Source organism: Tauraco erythrolophus, chromosome 3 (genome assembly GCF_009769465.1).
Source record: "Tauraco erythrolophus isolate bTauEry1 chromosome 3, bTauEry1.pri, whole genome shotgun sequence".
In the NCBI taxonomy this organism is placed as follows: Eukaryota; Metazoa; Chordata; class Aves; order Musophagiformes; family Musophagidae; genus Tauraco; species Tauraco erythrolophus.
In genome coordinates, this window is record NC_141467.1 from 78,908,522 (window position 1) to 78,933,131 (window position 24,610).

The window sequence follows — 24,610 nt, forward strand, 5'->3', positions numbered from 1 at the left end:
AGTTCACTGCCAATCTATTTACGTTTTCTACCTTTGTACACACGAGGATAACACAGTGCTCAACAGACTTTACTCTCTATTCTCTAAAAGAAACATTATTTGTATCACTTTGAAGTACACTTTGTATGAAAGTTGAACTAATAAAGGGTCTGTACCATAATTAATACCGCTTGGTTCACTTGCTTCTGTTACTGAAGTTCTCAGTGCCCCTCTTCATCAGCTGAAATAGCAAAATCCAGGTATGATGGCAGCACAACGCAGGAAGTCATGAATAAACCACAATATAGGATCCGTGCACTGGGGCAGGTCAGGCTATATTTTGTCAAACAGAGGGAGTAGAGAGCAATAAACAAGGGAAGGATTCAATCAAACAGTATCCTTTCTCAAGGATTTTTCTCCTGCCTCGCCGACCAGAGTTTCTGGATGGGATGAGCAGCTGTTTTGAAGGACAGAGCTAGCAAAAGTTGAAAACTCCTGGACTACAAGAGGATGACAGTCCAGTCCTGCACAGACAGCAGGGTAAGAAACTGGCAAGAAGGGAAAAATAATTCACTGTCCTTCAGCTGAAGGGATCTCATCCCTAACATAAGTTTTTCATAGCTGCTACAAGAGCCCATGTGGGATATGAACATGTAAGAACATGAAAATGGGAGAGTTGTTCAGAAGTTGCAATCTAGGGATGCATTTGCTCAAACATGAACAATCTGGACAGGGGGCACTCCAGAGCACGAATTTTTTGCCTGCAGTGCTCTGCATTAACTGCTTGGAGCGTATGCTCTTACTGCTGGGAGGAGTTACGCAGCAGGGGGAAAAAAAAAGCGCAGAAATCTTGTCTGCCACAACTACAGGGAGCAGCGCAAGAGCTTGCAGATAACCTGTTTATCTGCTTCTACCCATCCGTCTACTATTTGATGCTGGCTAAAGGCCGGATGCAAAGACTGGAGAGCTGCTAAAGCTTTTGGAAGTGAAAAAAAAAAGTGCACACAACTTGTCCCACCGTTATCCCATGCGCAACACTATGCATTGTCCATCGGTGAACGAGGACATGAGCTGAACTAAGGCAATTCCTACACTTTTGAGCCAGGAGCCCAGCCTTTTTTCAGACTCTCCTTTTCTTACCGCACACGGGTGCGCATGCGCGATCTGCGTACTCAGCCACAGGACTTCAAGGGGGAGAACTCCAATCGCATCGTGGCTCTGCTCTACGCTCCTCGCTCTTCCCAAGGATTTCGTGCATCAGGTAAGTGTATGATTCACTAAGCAGTATTTTGACATTGGCATTTTAGCCACTTCCAGTGGTCTGTGGCTCCAGTCAGGAAACAAAACTTGAAAAATGTCTTTGTGTGCAGAGTATATAAAAAGCAAAATTTAATGCTTAAAGTGTTATTTACTCACGGTAGGAATGCAGTTTAAAAGAGCAAACCAAGTAACTCCCAAGTTTTAAACAGCGTTATTTCAAGTTGAACTTATCCAAGAACGGAACCACTTTGCATTGAAGGGTCACAGAATAAAATTCATTTTTTTAAAAAAAAAAGTGATAGACGTATACTTCTTTTTCAAGTTAAACTAAATTTACAGAGCTTGTATACATCAAACAATTTAACCAACCCTTTATTTCTTCCTAGTTTGAAAATGACTAGTGTGACATGCCATAGATTTTCAACTTTCAAGAACCAGTACTGAATATTTACATATTTATTCCATGCTTGACACTTTTCTTCACTTTTCATTTCAAATTCCCTGACAGAAAACAAATGATTTATATCCCTGCTAGTTTCCAACATAGTAAAGTTTCTAAAAAAATAAAACAACCTTAAACACATAGTTTAAAGGAACAAGTCAGCTTTAAAAATACTTACGCAGTGCTCCTTAAAAAAATAGCATTAATACTCGTAATGCCTGTGAGAGCTCCACCCATTTTAGTCATTACAACTGCATCATTAGTAAAATTACATCTTCCTGTTACTTTGCCATTCAGAAAATGGTTTGGCTCCACTCCAAGTCTTTGTTCGCATTTTTTTAAACACCATTAAAACACACACCTCTGTGAACCGATACCGCTCCCTTTTGATGCACCCAGTCAATGAACAGAAGTTTGCCACTTCTGTACGTTGTGTCAACTGACACAGTGCAAACTAATCACCTCTCAAACAGTGGGACACTGTCCCAAAGTCTCCACACAGAGAAAGTACACACAATAGGGGCCTTCTGTGGTTCAAATAAAAACCTCCTTAATTCAGATAGGCAGTACAAAGCTAAAAAAAAAATCCATTTAAAGTATTATCATACTTTGGAAACACTTAAAATAGGGAGTTAAGTTTATGATTTAGGCAGACGAGCTGTCCAAAGTCAGTTACCATCACATAAAACAGGAGCTTTACAACTGGGCCTTATTTAAGCAGACCAAGACCCCTTTACAGCACTTTAGTAATGTCAAGAGACCCAAGCATAGGTGAAAATCAAGTTCAGCTGAGCCTGACAGTGGAGCTCATTTGTAAAAATTGTTATGGCCTTTAGAAAACACTACCACGCCTCATCCCATCCAAAGATGCCATAAAAGGCTATTGAGCATCTGTTAATTCTATGAAATCCCATGGAGCTCAAAGGAATGCAAACATGTGAAAAGCTTACTTCAATCACTGAATTTAATAGGAAAATAAATTTAGAGGTGAAGCTAGTGGTAACATTTCTTTATGAATTCCTACTTCTCAAAGTTTTTCTTTTTGCGCGGTATCTCATTCTAATTACAGAAACAAGAATCCAAACCATCTAGTCAAAGGGAAGGTTTAGTATTACTGCCTCACTACCTGGTTGCTCAGTTTATACATCTGTCTCTGTGCCCTCTCCTCAACCATGAAAGTCAGCAGAGGGGCAGGCAACTAATTAACTCCAAGCTCTCTTTGAACTTCAAACCATACTCTTGTTTTCCAATGAAATAACTCTTGTGCTCCTCATGCATGAGCTGGAGTTGTAAAGTAAAAGCTAGAACGTTATCTTATCCTGAAGTCAATGACAGATTTTCTACTAATTTTAACAGGTGTGAGATCTTATTTAAGTGTCTAATCACATTACCAAAGATGTACAATAAAACCTACGTAAATTACATTTACATTTGTATCCTTTAACAGATTAATTAATTTCAGTCAATCTTGTAGTATCACCTGCTACTTCAACTGCTGTCAGACAAACCTCATTCATGAATAACTCTGGCTAAAAAAAAAAAAGGGCTAATGGTTCTAAACCTGAGAGAAAAAAACTAAAATTGCCTTACATATTTTTTTTAATTTTCTTGCAGTAATAAGTCACACACAAAACACCTGTACCTTTCATTTGGCACAACAAATATTTAAGTCCTTCAAGTCTTAACTCAAAGAAGTTCTTTACTGAGTATTGTCTACTGCAGTCCACAAAAAAATTAAAACATTCTTTCAAAAGGAACAAAAAATTTACAGTTGTACACAAAAAGTCTTGAGTTTTATTGAAATTTCAAGTCTTGTATCAAACAAAAACTTTTCTTCAGACAAAAATATTCTCTTGGTGTCCTCCAGATACCAGTAACTCCGAATTGGTCCTTTAGTGCTGCCATTTTCTTTGTCATCTTCACAGAAGTCCACATGATTGGGCTGTTCCATTAGGTCTCATTTTATCGTGTGAAGGAACGTACATGACGACCTCTTCCACTGCCTCCACTAACAAACTTTCCTCTTGAGCCACCACTGCTACTACTATTAGCACTTGTCCAAGATGGTCCAATTCCTCCCCGGCCTCTGGAAGCACGATCGCGAGGACTCGGTCGGTAGCCTTAAAGCAAAGAAAAGTATACTCAGTTGCAAAAAAAAAAAAAAAAAAAAAAAAAAGCCCTAGGCGTAGTAGCTGCTGTGAAAGCATAAGAAACAAAAACAAGATGAGACACAAACGGGGTCTGTTTTCTCCTTTTAATTTTCACTTTTCTTTTAGGCAAGCATTTTTGATTTCATTGGCTCTATAATTACCATGTAGGTACGAAGACAACTGAATTGCAAAAATCTGAATGCAAAACTAAGATTCTGCGATCGAGCGTTCAATTCAGCAAGTTTTATGGATTACAGGGCAGTTCGTATCAAAGCACGTATCTGACACAGTCTCAGTGACAACTGTTCATATATGCTTAAAACATTTGCTGAATTTCAAGGTGTCTGCAGCATCCTTGCATGGTTTCATTTGTAAAGCAAAAATGAAATTCAAGGAATTTTCTATAGTTCGATGCCCATATGAATACCATGTACCTGCTGAACTTAATGGTCTCAATGGTGGCAGTGGCCCCCTGTTAAAATTGCTTTGACCACCTCTACTGTCATTGTAGGTTCCCCTGGGCGTACTCTGTGCGCTCCAACTTGAGCCTCGAGCACCTTCACGACGACTGTAATTTCCTAGATAGGGAGAGAAAAACCCACACACTGTTGAGCAAACATCACTTTTTTTTTTTTCATTTCAATCTTCACAATACTCAGGGTGGCAAGCACCACATTTACATAATTCAAATAAAGCTACTCTGCCTCAACATACTCTCAGTATTCTAACTCAAAGTCGACAAGTTACTGTATTGTACACAGAATCAGGGGAAAATATCTATTTTTCAGACATGAACTCAAGTTTAAAAGAATTTGCATTATCTAGTGTATTAAGATAGACTCCTATACTTAAGGTTTTGTGGTAAAGCAAATCCTAGTATTTGTAACTCGATGAAATGGAAGTGTTTCCTGTTGCTGCCGTGCAAGGACTCGCCCTAATCGTGGGACAGAAGGGAAAGGAATGCAACTTTGCCTATGTACGAAAGAAACGTAACACTCTGTAGCTCAAATCTCCAGGTTCATTGAAAATTGCATGTTATTTTTGTCAGGATTTTCCATCTTTTTATTCAAAAGCCTCACTTAAACCCAGAGATGCATTGTGATGCTTGATTTCAGGAACTACTATGTCACGAATGGTAGAGAGAGCTTTTTACTTTTTGACTGCATCTCTGAGGCACTCCAACAGTTGCTAAAGAAAACAGCTAACTCCTTTGTAAGAGAAAGGGAGAAAGGCAACACGGGAACTCGCAGCCTTGTTTCAGTTTGACAGTGCTCAAGAGAACCTTTTCTAAAGCTAAACAACTTATTTCAACACCACTGCTTCAAGAACATATCACACCAGGGCTGATTAACTGCTAGTAAATCGGGTTCGTATTACTGAAGCATTTTTAGCATTCATTTATTCTAATTCTAATACAAGAAACAACATACCTTTTGAAGCAGGTGGTGTAAAGAACCTGTTCTGACTGTGAAAAGCTCCTCGTCCTCCACGATTCCCTGAGAACCCACCACGCGAAGAAATCTTCTGTGACACTTTTGGTGGCCTTTTGGCTGGTGGTATCCCATCTGGAGCAACCACTTCTTTGCTCTCTGCAGCAACGAAATCATCCACATGCATGGAGGGCGGCCTGCTCGTATTCTGTTTCCTCTGACGGAAGATATCATGTGGTCGAATTCCTTGTCCAAATCCTCCCCTGCCTCTTCCTCTTGGTGGTGGCACAACATGAGCTCTCTTTGCAGGCTCTATGTACTCAGATTTTCCACTGTCAGGACAAAGCATGAATTATTTAGTTAATGTAAAAATGTATTCATACTGAAGATCAGGCATTCTCCATATTGGAGATGCAATTTGAAAGGTATTTGACATTTTGACAACACACAAATCATTACTGAATGCACTAACTGCTTACTCGTTAAACTCATCTTACCTCGAAGTTATGAAGGTCTCATGCTTGTGCTTGCCAAGTTTGAACCCTTTTGTGGTTTTTGTGCGGCCAGGAGATGATGGTTCTGACAAAAACGACCTCTCCAATTCAGCTTGCAAGTCAAAGTCACTGCACCCCTTCTCTGACAGTTCAATTAAGTCAACTTTTACCTGCAATGACAGAGTTGAGTGTTATCACAACAATCATTACTAGCACATCAGAAGAAGAAAACGTGCTGCACCAGGATGGATAAGATTCAACTAGGGTCCTACTGCAGCAAAAAAATCTCCATCGTCTACCTTTGAACGCAGTAGTGTGGCTCAAAAACAAAAAGCAGCAGTAACAAAACAAAAAAAGCAGCAGAGCTGCAGCAAAATTGTTTTGATGGTTCTGGATCTCGACAAATTCAAGGGCATAGCTTTCAAGCATGAACACCTCTCTCGTCTCCAAATGACCTACAATGAGGCACTCTTTTGCTTAAGCAACAGTCCTATAAATTTATTAATGCTACTTTTATACAGGAATCAACAGTTTTGGTTTTGCTTAAGAAATTAAAACACAAGTATCTGCACGTAAATTAAAAAAGATTAAAACTATAAAAGAATGAAGCCAATCAAGTCAACAGAAACTGATTATTTCTCACACAAGAAGTTAAGACACTGCTGATTGCTTAGTTTCAAAAAAAAAGAAGTTATTGTATATTTTTAAAAATGACATTTAAAGTTTAGATGATAAAAATCAAGTTTCAAATACTGTAAAAAGTTTTTGTGCAAGTAGTTTCACTTACTACTGCCATTTTTTCCACTTTTGCCACATAAGAGCAAAGATATTTTTTTAAAAAGCATAGGTCTCAGGCTCTTAGGATATTACTGTAATGACAGAGGACAAGTAAGGAAAAGAAATGAAACCACATTCTTTGTCTACATTTAACAAAAACTGCTGGAAAGCCCCGGCAGCAATGCAGAAACAGGTTAGGACTGAAACAACAACTGTTCCTCTGAAGGAACAGTTTTTATGGCATTTGATAACAAATGCCAACCCCTAAATCTGGGTGAATTTACAAGGGTGAGCTCAGGATAACAAACCATTTGGCCATATGAATTTCTGATGCTACTAGCTCAGGTTAACCCTCGCTGTTAAATCCACTTCAGTTATGTTAATAATGAAGCCTTTTACCATATCCAGATCAGTGTCTATTTCTTCAGCCTGAAAGGGTGAGAACCACATGGACTTCAGCTGGTCATCCATCACGTCTGCCAACACGTACATAGTCCTGCAACGAAACAATGCCAGATGCCAATCTGGTTATGAACTACAACCAACTGCAAGCACATGAAGCATTACAGAACCTGAGGCAAATGTTGCTGCCTTACCCTTGATGCTTGCACGAGATTAAATACACTGGGACTAGTAGGCAGCAGTGACAACAGTGCTGTTGAGACTCTGTTTGTAATATACTCATGCATAAATTATTGCATTTTTTTGAGTAAACCACAGGCAGTACGCTCACACATTTAACCATTTTACCTGTTGTTAAACAAATTCTGAAGAGAGTCTGGTGCAGAAAGAAGAGGCTCTACATCTTGGTCACTCAGTGGACAAGAGTCACCTGCCGATTCCAAGATCTGCCTCACTCCAACAATGTTGTCCAGTAAGGATTCAAGGCCATCATCTTCCTTAGAACGATCCTAAGTCAACACAGCACAAGTCAGAACTTCTTCCTCTCCTCAGAGAAGGGAATACAGTTTTGTTAATTAAAAAAAAAAAGAGTGTACTACAAAAAACAGTCTATCCATCCACAAATAGTGAAACTAAGACACCCGAGTACACAAACAACAGCAGAGAGCACTTCAGTATGCAGTAAAATAAACCACGTCACCACATGCACATTCTGGTCTTCATTTCCAGCTGTTGCAATAACCTCCATAATACAGTCTCAAAGGCAGCTCCCAGATTTTAAGTTAACAAGCTCTCTGCTAGAGCATTCATAGAATGGTTTGGGTTGGAAAGGACCTCAAAGATCATCTAGTTTCAACTCCCCTGCCACAGGGAGGGACATCTTCCACTGGATCAGGTTGCTCAAAGCCTCATCCAACCTGGCCTTGAACACCTCCAGGGACGGGGCATCCACAGCTTCTCTGGGCAAACTCTTCCAGTGCCTCACCACCCTCAGAGTGAAGAATTTCTTCCTTATGTACAATCTAAATCTCTCCTCTTTCAGTTTAAATCCATTGCCCCTTGTCCTATCACTACACACCTTTGTAAAAAGTCCCTCTCCAGCTTTCCTGTAGGCCCCCTTCAGGTACTGCAGGCTGCTAGAAGGTCTCCCTGAAGCCTTCTCTTCTCCAGGCTGAAAAGCCCCAACTCTCTTAGCCTGTCTTCAGAGGAAAGGTGCTCCAGCCCTCGGATCATCTTCGTGGCCCTCCTCTGGACCCACTCCAGCAGCTCCATGTCCTTCTTGTGCTGGGGACTCCAGAGCTGAACACAGTATTCCAGGTGGGGTCTCACGAGAGCAGAGTAGAGGGGCAGAATCACCTCCCTTGACCTGCTGGCCACGCTTCTTTGGATGTTGCCCAGGATACAGTTGACCTTCTGGGCTGCAAGCTCACACTGATGACTCACGTTGAGCTTCTCATCAACCAACACCCCCAAGTCCTTCTCCTCAGGGCTGCTCTCAATCCATTCTCTGTCCAGTCTTTACTTGTGCTTGGGATTGCCCCAGCCCATGTGCAGGGCCTCACACGGGTCCCGCTGTCAAGTCTGTCAAGGTCCCTCTGGATGGGATCCCCTCTCTCCAGCATGTCAATCACATCACACAGATTGGTGCTGTCAGCAAACTTGCTGAGGGTGCACTCGATCCCACTGTTCGTGCTGCTGACAAAGTCGTTAAACAGAACCAGCCCCAGTACTGACCCTGAGGAACACCACTTGTCACTGATCTCCACTTGGACATTGAACCGTTGACCACAACTCTTTAAGTGAGACCATCCAGCCAATTCCTTATCCACTGAGTGGTCCGTCCATCAAATCCATGTCTCTCCAATTTAGAAACAAGGATGTCATGCAGGACAGTGTCAAATGCTTTGCTCAAGTTCAAGTAAATTATGTCAGTTGCTCTTCCCTTATCCACCAATGTCCTAAGTGTCTCCTATTTCTCCTTCAGCATAGTTGTGGCTTTTAATCTTTTACCACAGATATAGGTGGCCAGGGAAGGGACAGCAGGGAGTACAGCACTGGAAAGGCATTTGTGACCAACAAGCTGTGAAGCAGCTGTTTTAGGGACTCTTAAACTAGCCATCTACTGCATGGCTGCCATCAATTATGTAGGATTAGATTTGAATATTGGAGTTAAGTTTGTGATTAGAATCACAGAAATGTTGGACGCATTAAATACTGCATGTCCCCTAGTCCAATCCCTTCCTGGTTGAAGCAGGACCATCAAAGCCCGATCAGGTTAGCCATAACTTTATCTAACCACATCTTTAAAAAAGCTCCAGGGACAGAGAGTCCACAATCACTGTGAGCAACCTGTTCCAGGGCTGCACTTCTCTCTCAGTGATTTTTCCTAATGTCAACCTGAACCTCTGTGGCTCTGAAGCCACAATGTGGGGCCACTGCCCCTTCTTTTATCATCTGGAATTACCAAAGGGGTTTGATTCCACCACCTTCATTACTATCCCCCAAACAGCTGCAAGTAGCTCTGAGATAGCTCCTTAGCCCTCTTCACCAGGCTAAAAAACTCTGGCTTCCTCCTCCTCCGTCTATAGCACATGTGCCATAGAGGTCTCCGACCACCTTGGTAGAACTTTCTTCAGTCTCCCTAGACTGTCAAGAGGGCAAAGCTGGCCAAAGGCAAACACAGCACTCCACATGAGAGCTCACCAGCATCCTGTGGAGGGAGATACCAAGGTCTCTTGATTCGCTGACCACACTCCTTCCAGGATAGCTCAGAACAGTCTGCCCCATTTGTAGTGACCATGCACTGTTGGCCCATGTTTAACCTAACATCCATCATAACCACCTGGCCCTTTTCGGCCCAGCCTGCATCAAGGCATGGGGTTATCCTGCTCTTACTGTAGAACTTCACATTTTTCATAACGAACCACACAAGCTTTCTACTAAATCAATCTTAAAAAGTTTATTGAGATCCCTCTGGATTGAGACTTTGCTGTTTGTCACATTAGTCACTCCTCCAGCTTACTGCCACCCACAAATTCGCTGAAGATGTATCCATTGTTCAGGTCTCTGATGAAAACATACAACAATATGAGCCCCAGTATGGTCTCCTGGGTATTTGACTTGCTACTGGTCACCAGTAACATCAAGCCACTGCTAAACAGTTCCTGTTGCTTATTACATTAACAATCTGCTTCACCACTATCCAGCACTCTCTAGTGTATGCACTTGCTGCCCTTCACCACAGTTAACTGCCTGTGCTCCTATGGTGTGCAAACATGCTCAGCACAAGGGGATCCCAACCCTACCTGAAACTTCTTAGCACTACCACAAAACAAACAATGAAGTCTAAATCCATCCTGCATCAGAACAGGTGATTTCAGACATCAGTATTAAAACAACAGCAACAGCTATTACCAATTCCGCTAGATATGCCACAGAATTGAGCACCCTTCTCATCAAGGAGGGATAGTCTATATTGTTTTAAAAACACGTTCAGGTACAAGACTGCAACATCAACTTGATTATTTAAATTCTTTTACCATAACATGTTTCTCCAGATCAAGCAGCAGGTTTTCTGGGGTTTCTTCTTTGTTCTGCAGTAGATGTTTTAACTCTGCAGTAGTTAGACCCAGCGTTCTGCCTGGATGAGATCCGTCTGCTTCCATAAGGCTTCCGTCATCTCCACAACATCCCTGAAATATTTGACAAGTGGGAAATAAGTGCACATAAATATTCATTATACTTCTGGACTGCTAATCCCTTAGAATGCAAACATTCATCAGAGTAAATCTGGCCAAACAAGAAAAAATATTATGCAAAATATTTTAATAAAGTACACTTCAATAGGCAAGTTCAGATGCTGCATCGAGATGAACGCAATCTTCTCCCATATAAGCTGAGGTTCGTATCACAGAATTAACAAATATTTCAGATTCCTTTCTATACTACATATCAATACAGCAACTCTCCAACAGGATGTCAGGGATCTAAAACCTGGACACAATAGCATGCTATTCACTTAGGAAATCAATATGAATCAATATGCTGTTCTTCCTACCGAAAAACTCTCTTATTTACTAAACATATATCCCACCCAGCTTTCACAGATTTCATTAAAAACTAAAGATGGCACTAAGACTACTGATGGAAAAGCCTTACACAGCACTCTGCATAGGCAACTGCTTTCCGAAATAATTGTCCCTGAACATGTCTCACACTGCAGATTTCAGAGAAATGAGTTTCAGCTGAGTTTGTCTAAGTATTCAACACATTCACTTACCAGCGTATCAGAGTTTAGAATCTGTCGCATAAAATCCAAAAAAGAAGAGGCCAGTTCACCTGTGTCTTTGCTAAAACTAGTTATTACTCGCTTTAACACAGTGTACAGAGCACTGCTGTGTTTTCTTAGAGAGCTGTTTTCATAATGAAAAGAGAGAAAACACTTCATTAGTGCACACATGGTGACGATTCCACCGTTAACTTGTTAGAAGAAAACAACATACAAGCAAAATAAATTTGGCAAATTTTACAATTATCAAGTTTTGATTACGAAGCTGGAGCTTCACCATTTTCTCTGCATTAGGCTGTTGTCCTCACTGCGCCGTCTGCAGATATTTCAGACTACACATATACAGCTATATGGACCACAGCAATACCTCTAAAATCTGCAAGAAACTACATTTTTATCTTTTGTGGAAAAGGGATAGGAGTACAGAAATATTTCCTTGCACAAAGGCCTTATGTATAAAGCAGGATCATGCTTGCCGTTACAATTTCACTGCATCCCATGATGCCTGAACTGCAGAAACACACTGGACAGGTAATCATCAACACAGACATAGCAAGGCTGAGCACGGAAGCTGACAACTAGACATACGGGATCATAAAAATAACAGCACCTTTAACCTGCTTATTTTTCATTTGGAGGTTGCATGCTTCTTGCAGTCTGAGCAGTGCAGCTCTGTGGCTGCTTAGAAGAGCGTTTTGGACAACCTTTTATTGACAAGGCTCCAGGTACTACCTTTTTCTCTTTGGGAACCTCACAACTTTCTTGTCTCTCTGCACCTCACCTTCAGCGCACAGAATCAGGTACAAATACAGAACAAGGACTTAAGTGTCAAAACAACACAATCCTGTCCAGTGCACGTATATAATCTGTTCAAAAGGGAGTGGAGTGAAGAAAAGTAGTTTAAAAATAATAATAAAAAAGTCCTCATTTCAAAAGCCTTGATTGCCTGGGGAAGTGCAAACTGAATTCCCTCAAAATAGAGGGAATGACAGCTCTCCAATGTCCCAGATGAGAGCTCTGAGTGACTCAAAAGGGAAGGAGACGAACAATGTATCTCATTCTAATCCTTCAGCCTTCGAGTGGGGAAATGCTTTAAAGAAACAAACAAAGCGTTGAAAAAAGCAAGTGCGCCTGTGTTCACACTGTAGAAACGATTCAGACTTAAAATCTCAAGTGAAGAAAGATCAAAATACTGAATAAGACACTGAAGCCCCAAAGCGAAATGAAAGTTCAGGTGCCTTAACCTCAATGTTTCCTACTAGATCAGTAGGAAATGATTTCACACTGCAGAAGTTTTTAAATAATTTTAAATTGTTGGCGATATCTTCAAATACCATACCTCTTTAAGTGATAGAAGCCATAGTCATGCTCTGTAAGGAACATCATTGTTCGGATACACGTCAGCAGACAATTATAACTGCTCTCAGAATTAGTTAATGTTTCCATCAGACAGTCACAAATTAAGGGCATCAGCTCTTTGCTTGGTAAGGAGTTGGAAAGCTGCTCTGACTCAGACACAGAGCCTTCTGATGAACTTGGTAAAATAAGTGCAATATCCTACAAAAAATGATTATTATACACATAGTAAAAAAAATGCATTTTGTATATCAGCAATAAGTGTAAACCATACATTATGTCAGAAGCACTAGGTTCTTTCACTACCCCTTTATCATCCTATTCCAGTATTTCAGTTATTACTGGCCAGTAAAATAGTACACTTTTTAATTTGCTGTTTGTTTTGCTTGTTGTTTTTTTTTTTTTAAGGGTTACAAACTACTATTGATTTTTAAAAACACAGAAGCTTCAAAGGGTGAAATGTGATAGCAGAGTCACAATTAAAAGCCAAACAGTCATCAGATAATATGCATACAGTGGCTTGCCTAGGTAGTCAAACCATCCCTTAATCTCAAAATATTCACCAAAATACAAGGAGAGGCTGAGGTCACTTGGCTTGTTTCAGCTTGGAGAAGAGAAGGGTGAGGGGTGACCTCACTGCAGTCTACAACTTTTTTGGGGCAACCTGATGTAGTGGAGGGTTTCCCTGCCCATGGCAGTGGGGCTGGAACTAGATAATCTTTGAGGTCCCTTCCAACCCTAACCATTCTATGATTCTACAACTTCCTCAAGGGGGGCAGGGAAGGGGGAGGTGCTGATCTCCGCTCTCTGGTGACCAGCGATAGGACACAAGGAACGGAGTGAAGCTGCATCAGGGAAAGTTCACGTTGGACACTAGGAAAAGGTTCTTCACTGAGAGGGTGACTGGTCACTGGAGCAGGCTCCCCAGGGAAGTGGTCACATCACCAAGCCTGTCTGAGTTCAGGGAGCATCTAGACAACACTCTTAGTCATATGGTTTAGATAGTACTGCAAGGAGCAGGGAGCTGGACTCGATGATCCTTTTGAGTCCCTTCCAACTTGAGATACTTTATGATTCCGTGGTTCTCTGAAAACTAAGAGGCTGGCTGCAGACACCATCTAGGAAGCTTAAGATCTACTGCCTCCTCCACATTTTACATAAAATAAAACAAGATTGACTTTCACAATGAATTTGCATGGACAAAGAGCTCTTGTTTATATGCAAATGGATGAATGCCCAAAGGTCTTTTGTGTAAGTGGGTTAAGCACTAAAGCAAATCAATACATGCAACTAGTAAGGCAAATAATGACATGTAAATCTATGCACAACTAATGAGAAACTACCAGGGCTAGTCTATGAATCAGTTTTCAAATAACATTTCTTACCTTGCTTTAGTATCTTATGCTTTTTTTTAATGGTGGAGTTTTATGGCAGCAGCATATCATACATATCTTTGTATTTGCAATACATTTTTAAGAGATTTCAGTTAGACAACTAAGAGATACATATTTATTCAACTAGGTAAGAGGTGAATAGTGACAACTCAAGTTTTGCCAGCAGCCCATAGGGAGAAATGACATCCCTCTCTCAGCTGAGTCAATCTTTGTGCCATTCAGTTTTTGGTCTCTGATGAGCTGCCAGAATAGCACAGATAATGCAAACGACGTATCACAAAATGAAAGGATTTACATTCAAGAGCTACAAGAATGCAAGTCTGCCAAAGTAGCCAACCATACACATTTTGTCTTTTTGTGTTTAACAATGCTGATCTTTTTCTAGGTTCCTAAGAATAACCTGATTTAATTTGCCTCTGTCCAGCCAAACCCAGCACGTTCTCCTACAGTTATCAACATACGTTATGCATTAAATACAGAAAATACCTGATCACAGAGGGACTGCAAAAGGGAAGTTACATATTCAGCGCACTGTTGATGAGTGACATTGTCCCCAGCGGATCGCATCAAAGCCAAGAGCTCCTGGAAAACCTCTGCATACTTTTCATCACCTTTAGTAGTTCCATTGATAAGATGCAAAATAGCCAATTTACAAGCTTTATGTGAAGCGAGGGTATCCAATAAAGCAAGTAATCGAGTGGTCTGTCCAGTGTACTGTTTCTCTTTATCTTCTGTGTTGCTGAAAGGATAACAATGCACTTTGAAAAAGCTGTGTTAAAGTGATCTAAAACACTATAAAAACAATGAGTCATATAATTCTGAATTTTTTTAAAAAACACCTAGTTTACATACTTAAACTTACAGTTTCATTTACCTTTTGAAAACTGCTCAACTTTCACTAAATGACTTCTGGTTACATCATAAATTAACTAAGCTACCACGCATTTAACATACTGTAGGGCATCAAATTCCATATGGACAAATATACTATTATACAAACAGTATCTAATTCTATGTGGATAATTATGCTTTTAAATAAACAGTACTCATTGTTCCAAAACCCTCTGAATTCATAGTATTCAATTTCCTCCAGTTTACAAACATCTACACATTTTCCTGTTAGTATGCAAATCCCCGCAGAGCAAACTTTACTGGTCTACTTTTCTTATTTACATCAGATGGGTCCTTTAGAAGCACTTCACAGATGAGATAAGGCTTTGAAGGGACAGCCTGAAGAAAATCTTCCCAAAATACTTACCATAAACATACAATGTGAAACTGTCTACATGAAAACTTAAAAGTAAGAGATGGTTCCTTGGCAACATTAAGCATTATCAGGACACAGTATACAGCACTGTACTAAGAATTAATTCAGTTCATAATGAGTAAGTAATATTTCTGAAAGTATTTTCCTCCCACTAAAGCTACTGCACAGAACCACGGTGAATTTAACAGTTCATTACAGAAATCCTTGCAACAGAAAACAAAGATACCTTTGTAAGTCTTCTACAATCAGATCCAATACGGTCCTCATGATAAGAAGAGCAGTAGGTGAAGCCAAGTCACACAACTGAACACAAATACGTCTCAACATATGCTGAATAGGTTGGCAGGATGAACCAGAGAAAGATCGAACTATCTCTTGTATGAGTTTGGCCTGAACATGAAGATGCATACTCCACAGCTTCCGGGTGTTGAGTGCCACTGAAATGTCATGTGGTTCAATTACCTGCAGCAACAGAAGGACAGGAGGTTTTTGCTTTCAGCTTTTATCATAAAACCTAAATTCTACCACAAGGTATAAACAAAGGCTAATATTGCCCTCATCAAAAACACGGAATGCCACTTTCATTATTATCACTGAACAGAGAATAATTCCAGCAAATTAGGTATTCCTTCAGTAGCATGAGTTGTCACATACCTTTTATGCTTACTTACTAAAGACCACAAATTGAAGACCTATGCCAAAAGAAAGCCTTAACATATCGAGAGTCTGGCATTCAGGGTTAAATTCAAAGGCTTCATAGCCAATCATTTAGTAATAAAATAAGAGTCTAGATAATTTCACAAGGGACAGAAGAACAACATATGACTGATAACTTTAAAAGACGCTCCAAATAGTAACAATTTTGTTTCTGATTAGAGATGTATCTTCAAAGAATCTATATGAACACAAAGGCTTTACAGAAACTTTAATTCATCCTTTCACATATCTGTTTTTTCCACAACTACAAAAAGGGTCTAAGGGTTATACACAATTAAAATTCTTTAAAAACTAAATAAATCTGAAGTATACCTGAGTCGTCTGCATGGGCAGCGGAAGAGGCAACAATTCTGAAAGCAGTATAAGTCCAGAGAAAAAGCCTTCAGGAATTCTCAAAATTGAAGAGAGAACTTCCTTCAGCATTAAAGACCAAGTATTGTTCGCCAAGGTTTCTTCCGAAATAGTAAGTTTTTCATTAACACCTTGTGTAAAAGTCAGTAAGATATCAACAATGTCATTCTGAATTTTTTGTTCATCGCTATCTAAGCGGCCCGAGAGTGGAATAGAACACAGGAGCATGTGTAAAGAAACAAGTGCTGATGGGACACGCATGTCTTTGAATTCAAAAGATCCACCTCTCAGAAGTTCTGTTAGCATTGTTTTAAGGAGAGTAAGGGTACAGCGGGCCATAGAAATAGTAGTAACTCTGTGAAGTGTGGTGCCCATGTTGACATGGAGTCGCCAAGGCTGAATAAGGATGCTGTTCAGCTTCTGTAACACCCGGATGAAGGTGTCCATTCCCTCGGAAGAAAATAGCTGAATAACTGCAAGATTCCATTTAAGGTCTTTCTGTTGGCCTGTACAGAAAAGAAATAACATTTCTGTATGTCTAATTTCTCCAGTTACACTTTAGACATGTTTAAGTAGAAGACTCAGAAAACTAAGATTTCTATGTTAAGCAGTACAAATGTACCAACCATACCTTCTACCAGAGGCGGTGGACACGCAACATGACAAAGAACACGAAGCGCAGTAGGAAGACCAACTCCATCTGGGGTCATCAAACTGTCAATATTCTTTTACCGGGAAAAAAAAAAAAGAAAATAACACACATTACAAGGAAGGACTTTACAACAAGTATATCATGAGCTTAGTATTCAAATTCCTTATTTAGTTACTGTAAGTATTCCACAAAATTTAAGTCCAATTATTCCACTTTTTTGGAAAGCAGTCACATATACGGCAGAAGCAAAAAACAAAGGGTCAACATTAGCACTGTAGTTTTATGACAAGCTAAAAGACTTAAATAGTTGGATCTTTGCATCCTATAGTTACCTTAGATTTTGTTTCAGTAAATATAACTGAGAGCAAGAACTGGCCGAGATCATAAGCTTTAATAAAAACATCTATTTTGGACAATAGTATGCATTTTTAAACACCACGTTAGTACAGACTTAGGACAAAATATCAAGCTACAAAAGGTCTAAGCTTATAGAGCACAACTAAACTATGGCAAATATCAGGATTTTACTAACCTGTTTGATATATTCAATGAGATTTGGAATACAATTTATTTCAAATCTAAGACTTTTTAAAGGTTCAAGCCACTTGCTGAGCTCTGGAGGGAAAAAAAAAAAAGGACTTAGAGTTAATCAAGTAACTTGTCAGTGCACTTATGAACAAAAACCTTTTTCAATGAAAATACACTTAATTTACACAACGGGTACTAAAGCCAAGTGTGAAATTTGTAAGGCATACATTGCAGCTGTAGCCACAAAAATAAGACTTCAGAACAGGCAATATACCTCACGCACATGGACAAAATTTGGCTCCAGTCAACCTGAACACTTAAGTAATTTTCACCTTATTATCTGTATTATTTGCAATTAAACATATTTTATAAAAGACAGTAAGGGTCCCACTGTCAGCTAAAGAAAAAGCCATCAAGAGCAAGGACCAAAGCACATTCTCCTTAATGTACATAACAGGTTATTACAAACTGAATGTAAAACTCCTATTAAATGCCCAAATGAAGCCAATCTCTGCACTAGTGACACATATTCACTCTGGAAGTCCTTACAGATTAACAGTCTCTCTCTCAGTCCAGAATAACCTGAGATTTTAAGTTTTAAAACCCATCATTCCTGAAAATATTTAAAAGAATGTGAAGGTTCAAAGGTTGACTGGGTATGAACTGACAACTATTGTCAGGCTGATTTCGTGATTTGGTTTATCAAACTAGCCCTGCTTCTCATGAAGCTGTCGATGATCAGGTGAGGAGAAAAGAAATAAAAGAATGGCAGAAAAGGGAATTAAACTAAAATTTTGAAAAATTTTGATTTCTTTCGGTGCATTTAAATTTGAGAAGAAATTATTGGTATGTCTACACGAGTCAGTTAAGCAGTGCAGAGCGCAACTCAGGTCATCAGAGCTTAAATGTTCAGGTGTCAGAACAGTCCCCAGCAGGCTTCTTCCAAATGACCTGAGCCTGATCTGTGAGTCAACACAAGCCAGGGAACACATCAAGATACAATCTGGAGGACAGAGGAGTTAGTAACAGGGTAACATGGACTATTCCATGCCAGTTGACCTAGGTGACAGAAAACAGTCCCAGGATTATTTATTAGTATGTAAAGACTCTACAAGACTACATCACTACAGGGAACAGCAAAAATAAAAGTCAGCCCACTGAACAGTTAGTCCGTTTTTACTGAAAACTGCTCTCTTATTTTTAACACAGAAGTAATTTCAAACTTCCCTTAATTATTCAAAATTCATGGTAGCTAATATTATTTGAAAAATAATTTAACTATAAAGAATTTGCTATTTAACTCTCAGAAAAAATAAAAGATATTACACATTATATTATTACATTACCCATAACTCAGTGACTCAACTAGTGAGACGCGGCTGGAAAAGGAATTTCATCAGATGATCATGAAACACCAATTACCCACATATAAAAGGTTCCTTCAATACATTCGACCAATTCAGTTGATAATGACATACACTGTACCTTGCAATTTGGTGTTATTTTCGTCTGCTTTACAAAGCTTCAGCAAAGGCGCCGAGTGCTGTTCAAGCATTTGGACATCACTGGAAGATTGCACCACCAGCAAAACAAGGATGCAGGCATAATTATAAGCAACTGACTTCTTAGACTTTGAGTCTCTGAAACAACAGTAAGGATTTTCTTTAGATCTCAGCTAATAAAACTGGCTATCTGTTAGACTTTCATTCTTTGACCCCTAAAATTCTACCTAGAGAAGTTTTACCTTCACCACGGATTGCCCAAACTTTCAACCAAAAGAACTCCAATTTTCTCCTCTGCCTTTTGAAAAGTGAAAGCTTTATTTTACATCAACTTCATATTTCAGCATCCACAAAAGATGAGTGAGTCAAGCAGCACACAAATCTTCTTCCACAACTTTGCCTGTTAATAAATCTTGTTTTAAAAGCACTGCTACCTAAAGTAGTAAAACTGCCTGTCCAGAGAAAATTACTGGGTTTAACAGTTACAAGAACTTAAAGAAATGAGAGATTCCCACCTCAGAGAAGTGTGCAGTGTCCATTTTCCCCAGTTAAATCTCTTGCTTGTTTCACAGTCAAATCTTATGCTTGAACGAAAACTGCCTACTGATTTTTTCATATAGCCAAAAGTCTGACCTTTATCACAACTCCTTTGTGGATGACCTAACGCAGATTCTAGGTATTAAGTACTTGATTACAAACGACAGGACTGATTTTCTATTATGTTCTTAAAAGTTGTTTTGTTTCGTTTTGTTTTTAAACAAAACATCATGATCAAAAAGAAAAAAGATAAATTATTTATAAAGAAAGATAGACACTTTTAAAATGTAGAAACCCAAAGGATATAAATAAATGCATAAATTACCCTAAAGCTTCTTTGGAATAGTACTCCATTAAAGTAATAAGACTTTGGAGATTTTTCTCCAGACTGAACACATGAGCCACAGCAGATCTTCCCACAGGGTTAAAGGTAATCAAGTAAAGGTTGTGAAGTGTTCCCAGCAGATCTGAATGGTCAGTCTCCTCACTGGCTGTGCATCGCTGGAAGTGGCAGAATAATTCTGAAATGCACTGTAACGTCTGTGTCGAATGCAGCAGCCACAGGGCAAACGTATCCTCATTGGCACCATCTGATTGGAGACCCTCCTCTTGATCCGGATCAGAAAACTGGCAAAGTGCTCTAACCAACAAGTTCGTTGCTTCATACTCAGAAATGAAGAAAAGAAGACCCTTCTGCGACTGTGCCAGGAAACGCAATATATCTCGTATAGCTTGAAGCACACCTGGATGTGCGCCTGTCACTGGAATAGACAGCAGCAAAGTAATGCATTCCAAGAAATGGTGACTATGAAGATACCTGGGAAAAAAAAAAACACAACAGGAAAATAATCAGTAATGTTACAATCATCTGTCAACACTGCATAACAACATTATATGAAATCACATGCCTCCCAGCTTCAGTACTTACTGCTCTGTGGACTATGAGAAATAATAACTAAGTATGAAGTAGTACAAAATTTCAATCTTATAAAACATAATTGCTATAATATTTACAGGAAATAAATCCCTAAATATAAAGTTCTGATCTCTAAAAAAAAAAACCAAAAACAATCAAAAACCAAAAAAGACCCTCATCTTATCTACAAACAAAATAACACTTCATATTTTATTACATTTGCTGTATCTGAATCACCATCAATGTTGCATTAAATGTTTTAATTATGTCAATAAATCAACCATTATAGCATAGGTAAGAGGTGATTTGAAGACTCTTTGCACGTAAATACTTACATTCAGCTGTGACCCACACGCACTACTATCAAAGAAACCTGTTAGCATTTAGAGGAATATTTTCCAGACAGAAACCTGCTAACAGAGAAATAATCCATGGGATCCTTTACATGGCTGAAGGCAGGCAGGCCCCAGCAGCTCTGCCCATGCTGGGAAACAGTGACACAACTGCCTGACTTCTAACCAGGGCTGGCTCATATCCTGCCAACGCGGCACACAGACAGAGGTACTCCACACTTGTTTTGTCCATGCCCACAGACAAGTTCCAAGACGAAAAAGGGGAACACTCCAGATCTATAACAATTTTCAAATGTGCACTTGTACAGCACCTAGCACAACTGGCCATGATCAACAAGCACGACTGAAGTGCTAGAACGGTATCACCAATAACAAGAGGTTAACTTCTTGTTATATGCGTGCTAGGTTGATTGACAGCCAACAAATAACCCGAACATTAACTATAAAACTCTCCCAGACTTTATAAGCACAATCCGGAATCCTCCAATAAAGTACAGAGAGAAACATCTAGAAAAATGTTAGTCAGTAAGGTCATCATTAAAAAACATCTGTATCAAGCTGGAGCAAATACACTCTCAAAAGTGAAATCGCCATACCTAAACAGGACAGGAAAAGGATCATCCCTTTCTGGAGGGCCTGTAATGCGTGCCATGGTTGGAAAAGATTTCACAGGTGGCTGAATCATTGTATGAGGAGCAGTTTCCATCAAATGGAAGATTTCTTCAAGAAGACTCACAAGTTTTTCCATCTCTCCTTCACTTATATTAGAAGATTCCAAAAGATGATCCATGTCCATAGGAGCCTCCACATCATTCTCATACTCTTGGTTGGTTCTTTCAAGTCCTGACAAGTCCTGGTCCTGTTCTGGCTCCGTGTGATTAGGAAGAGAAGGAGTGTTCTCTGCTAACTGATCAACCACCTTTTTAATATCTGACAGAATCTCATAGAAGTGACATTTCTGGAGAATTGCAGAGCCAGCAGTCACTACTCTCACAGTCTGATCTAACAGTATGAGTTCCAGGAGCTTCTGATAACCACTTTTCTCATGTACATCCACGCCACCCCTTAGAAACATTTCCATGCCCTCAGTCATACTAATGACACTATCCAAAGCTTTAAAAGCATTAAGTTTAAGGGAGGATGATACATGATCTGCAAACAACAGTTCAAATAACACATTAATAACTCCTGCCTGCAAGAGCGCCGTTATTCCTTGAGTCCCACATTCTCCTAATGATGATACCAATTTTGTCCCAGCTTTGAGTTGTCGGACATTCAGAGCAATGGGCTGTTTGAGAGCTACCTGAAGGTTTAAAGCTTGCAGGGTCCAGTCTACTAGCTGGGTCATATAGTCTTGCTTTGTGTCTTTCACCTGCAGGTAGCTCAATCCTTTTACTATTAAACTCGGAATTTCTTCTAATGCAGTGACCCACTTTGCACCCCTTTCCTCTTGATATAATTCCAAAAGTTCAGTTAATTTAACTGAGGCTTCCACTGCCCCTGAATTTTCTTTGTCTGGGTCTTGGTCCTTTATTTTACCAACTTCATTTTCAAATACAGTCTTGTAAGGGCAGCTGAAGTATAACAGAGGTCCAAGCTCCCTTTCAAAAGGTTCATATGTCACAGGAGGAACGGATGCCAGATCCTCAGGAGTATATTCAATATCAAAGCTTGGATACTTAAATGTTTCACGTTCCAGATCAGCGATTCCATCTTCATCACTTGAAATCTGCTCGTATCCATCATCTCCTAAAAAGATTCAGTTATGAAATAAAATCAATTATGGATAAACCAGTTCATAACTGCTGAGAATCTGCTCAAAATAAAACAAGTGATTTATTTAATACAAATATTACTGGTTAGAGAACTATCATGCACTAACATACAGAACGCTTTCTCTCTCCAAATACAAGTGAAAGCCCCACTTCACAGATTTTGTTATGTAATAATGAACATTTAAAAAGACATTTAAAAGAATGTCTAAAGCAAAAAGTTTAACTAGGGTACAACTAGGCACTACAAGAATATTGTTTAATTTGCTTCCTATGATTGCATCTACCATAAAGCTTATAGCCTGAAATTTTGCACGGCCATGGGTAGGATCTTTAAGCAATACAACAAGATGACTCCTGACACTATTACAGAAAAAACTGTATTTGATTTTTGATTAAGAAATAATGTTCCACCACTTGCCTACACTTTTAAACAAAACAGATAACAAGACTGAATGTTCATTCTCACCTATAAAAGCTATATCTGTTTTCCTCTGTTTATAGAAAGTAACAGGAAGATTTACAATAAAGGAATAAACATTCCACAGCAAAATAAGTTCGAGAGATGTCAGAACCATAAATAAGGCAGGCAATAGTGCAGCGACCAAGGGGAAAAAGATCCAGTTCTCTTCACACCTAGTCATCATAATGGTACTGCCATTAAAATTTCATAAACCTGACTTCTTTTCCTTAACTTTTTACAACTTCACCTACCTTCACCTTCTTCTTCCTCTTCACCCTCTTCGTCATCTTCGTCTTCCTCCTCCTCTTCCTCTTCCTCATCAGCGATACTCTCTACTGTATGTCCATCGTCGTCATCATCATCGTCATCATCCTCCTCCTCATCCTCCTCCTCAACATCCACATCATCTTCATCTTCTCCTTCTTCTGGCTGATCTTCCTCCACTTCTCCATCATCAGAATACTGGTTTTCTTGATGAATGGATGTTCGATCAGGAGAAATGGGCTCAAAATAATCCTCCCTATGGTCCACATCATCTTCTTTTTCCCCAACCACTAAAAATATATGCAAAGTTTAAGAAATAAGAGTACTTCTCTGAAATCCAATGCTCAATAATATGTTTTGGAATTTTGCATTACAAAAAACAGTCAAGATACAAAAAGAGCATCTTGGAGAAAATCTTCAAGTGATTTGACTGAACACAAGCAACAATCACTCAGCTCAGTAAGACTATAAAGAACCATGTGAAGAGTTCCTGACACTTTTAACCCATAAAGAGACCAGAGAACTCGGCAGATGCTGCAGACGGATGGAGGAGAAGGACAATGAACACAAGAGTCAACAGAACATTTATATAAAATGTAAGCAGCATGTTCAAGCAGCTGATATTCTCAAATCTACTAAATTGATACAATTTAACATAGCCAACAAATTTTCTTTCAGATCCCTTTCCTAAAACTGAATCTTTACACAGCAGGAGTAACAACAGATAGGAAACCTCACACCATGCAGGAACACAGAATTCTGCCTCCACTAAACAGTGATGTGCAGCAGATGAAACACAGTCTGTTCTCATTCTACCTGACACTGGCATAGGTTCATCTTCATCATCATCAGGAGGAGGAGGGCCTGGAGGTGTCCTTGGTCCCCTAGGTTGTGGTCTTGGAGGGCTGCCATTGAACTGGTCTTCTTTCTCTCCATCAACTGTATTTATTGTGAAAATAAAAACTTGCATTTAATGGAATCACAGGAAGAGAAGCAGGAAATTTTAGTTTTTCAGTGCTACTTTTGACTAGGGAACACCTTTATTTCCCAGCTGTTTTTTTAATCTGTATTCTGCATCAGTAGTATGTGGGGCAGTTTTCTGAAGTCACTTTTGATATTAACAAGAACTCTATCAATAAGCAAGCTTATTAACACTATTGATGGCGTTTCAATATAATAGTGGGTTAAAATTAACATGGGTAATTGCCATTTTTGGCTTTGACACTAGCAATACTGTAACTCTATCAATAATAGCTGAGTTTTAAAAAAAGTTCACATTTTATTCAACTGGTTTTTTACTACATAGAGTATTCAAG

At 39.4% G+C, this 24,610-nt stretch overlaps 1 protein-coding gene across 1 annotated transcript in view; it reads right to left on the reverse strand.

The window, feature by feature from the left end:
* Positions 1 to 1,289: 1,289 nt before the first annotated feature.
* VIRMA (vir like m6A methyltransferase associated) overlaps positions 1,290 to 24,610 on the reverse strand; it is a 28,813-nt gene continuing 5,492 nt past the window's right edge. Inside the window, exons 6-24 of the mRNA XM_086608747.1 lie at positions 24,111 to 24,233; positions 23,282 to 23,584; positions 21,392 to 22,544; positions 19,852 to 20,343; positions 18,973 to 19,127; positions 17,492 to 17,574; positions 16,939 to 17,032; positions 16,269 to 16,813; positions 15,466 to 15,701; positions 14,459 to 14,711; positions 12,562 to 12,779; positions 11,214 to 11,346; positions 10,474 to 10,626; positions 7,283 to 7,443; positions 6,932 to 7,028; positions 5,759 to 5,925; positions 5,262 to 5,593; positions 4,266 to 4,409; positions 1,290 to 3,801 (exon numbers count right to left, since the gene is read on the reverse strand). Of these exons, the coding sequence (XP_086464873.1) occupies positions 3,644 to 3,801; positions 4,266 to 4,409; positions 5,262 to 5,593; positions 5,759 to 5,925; positions 6,932 to 7,028; positions 7,283 to 7,443; positions 10,474 to 10,626; positions 11,214 to 11,346; positions 12,562 to 12,779; positions 14,459 to 14,711; positions 15,466 to 15,701; positions 16,269 to 16,813; positions 16,939 to 17,032; positions 17,492 to 17,574; positions 18,973 to 19,127; positions 19,852 to 20,343; positions 21,392 to 22,544; positions 23,282 to 23,584; positions 24,111 to 24,233 (5,000 nt within the window). The 3' untranslated portion in view covers positions 1,290 to 3,643. The remainder of the gene's footprint in view (positions 3,802 to 4,265; positions 4,410 to 5,261; positions 5,594 to 5,758; positions 5,926 to 6,931; positions 7,029 to 7,282; positions 7,444 to 10,473; positions 10,627 to 11,213; positions 11,347 to 12,561; positions 12,780 to 14,458; positions 14,712 to 15,465; positions 15,702 to 16,268; positions 16,814 to 16,938; positions 17,033 to 17,491; positions 17,575 to 18,972; positions 19,128 to 19,851; positions 20,344 to 21,391; positions 22,545 to 23,281; positions 23,585 to 24,110; positions 24,234 to 24,610) is intronic.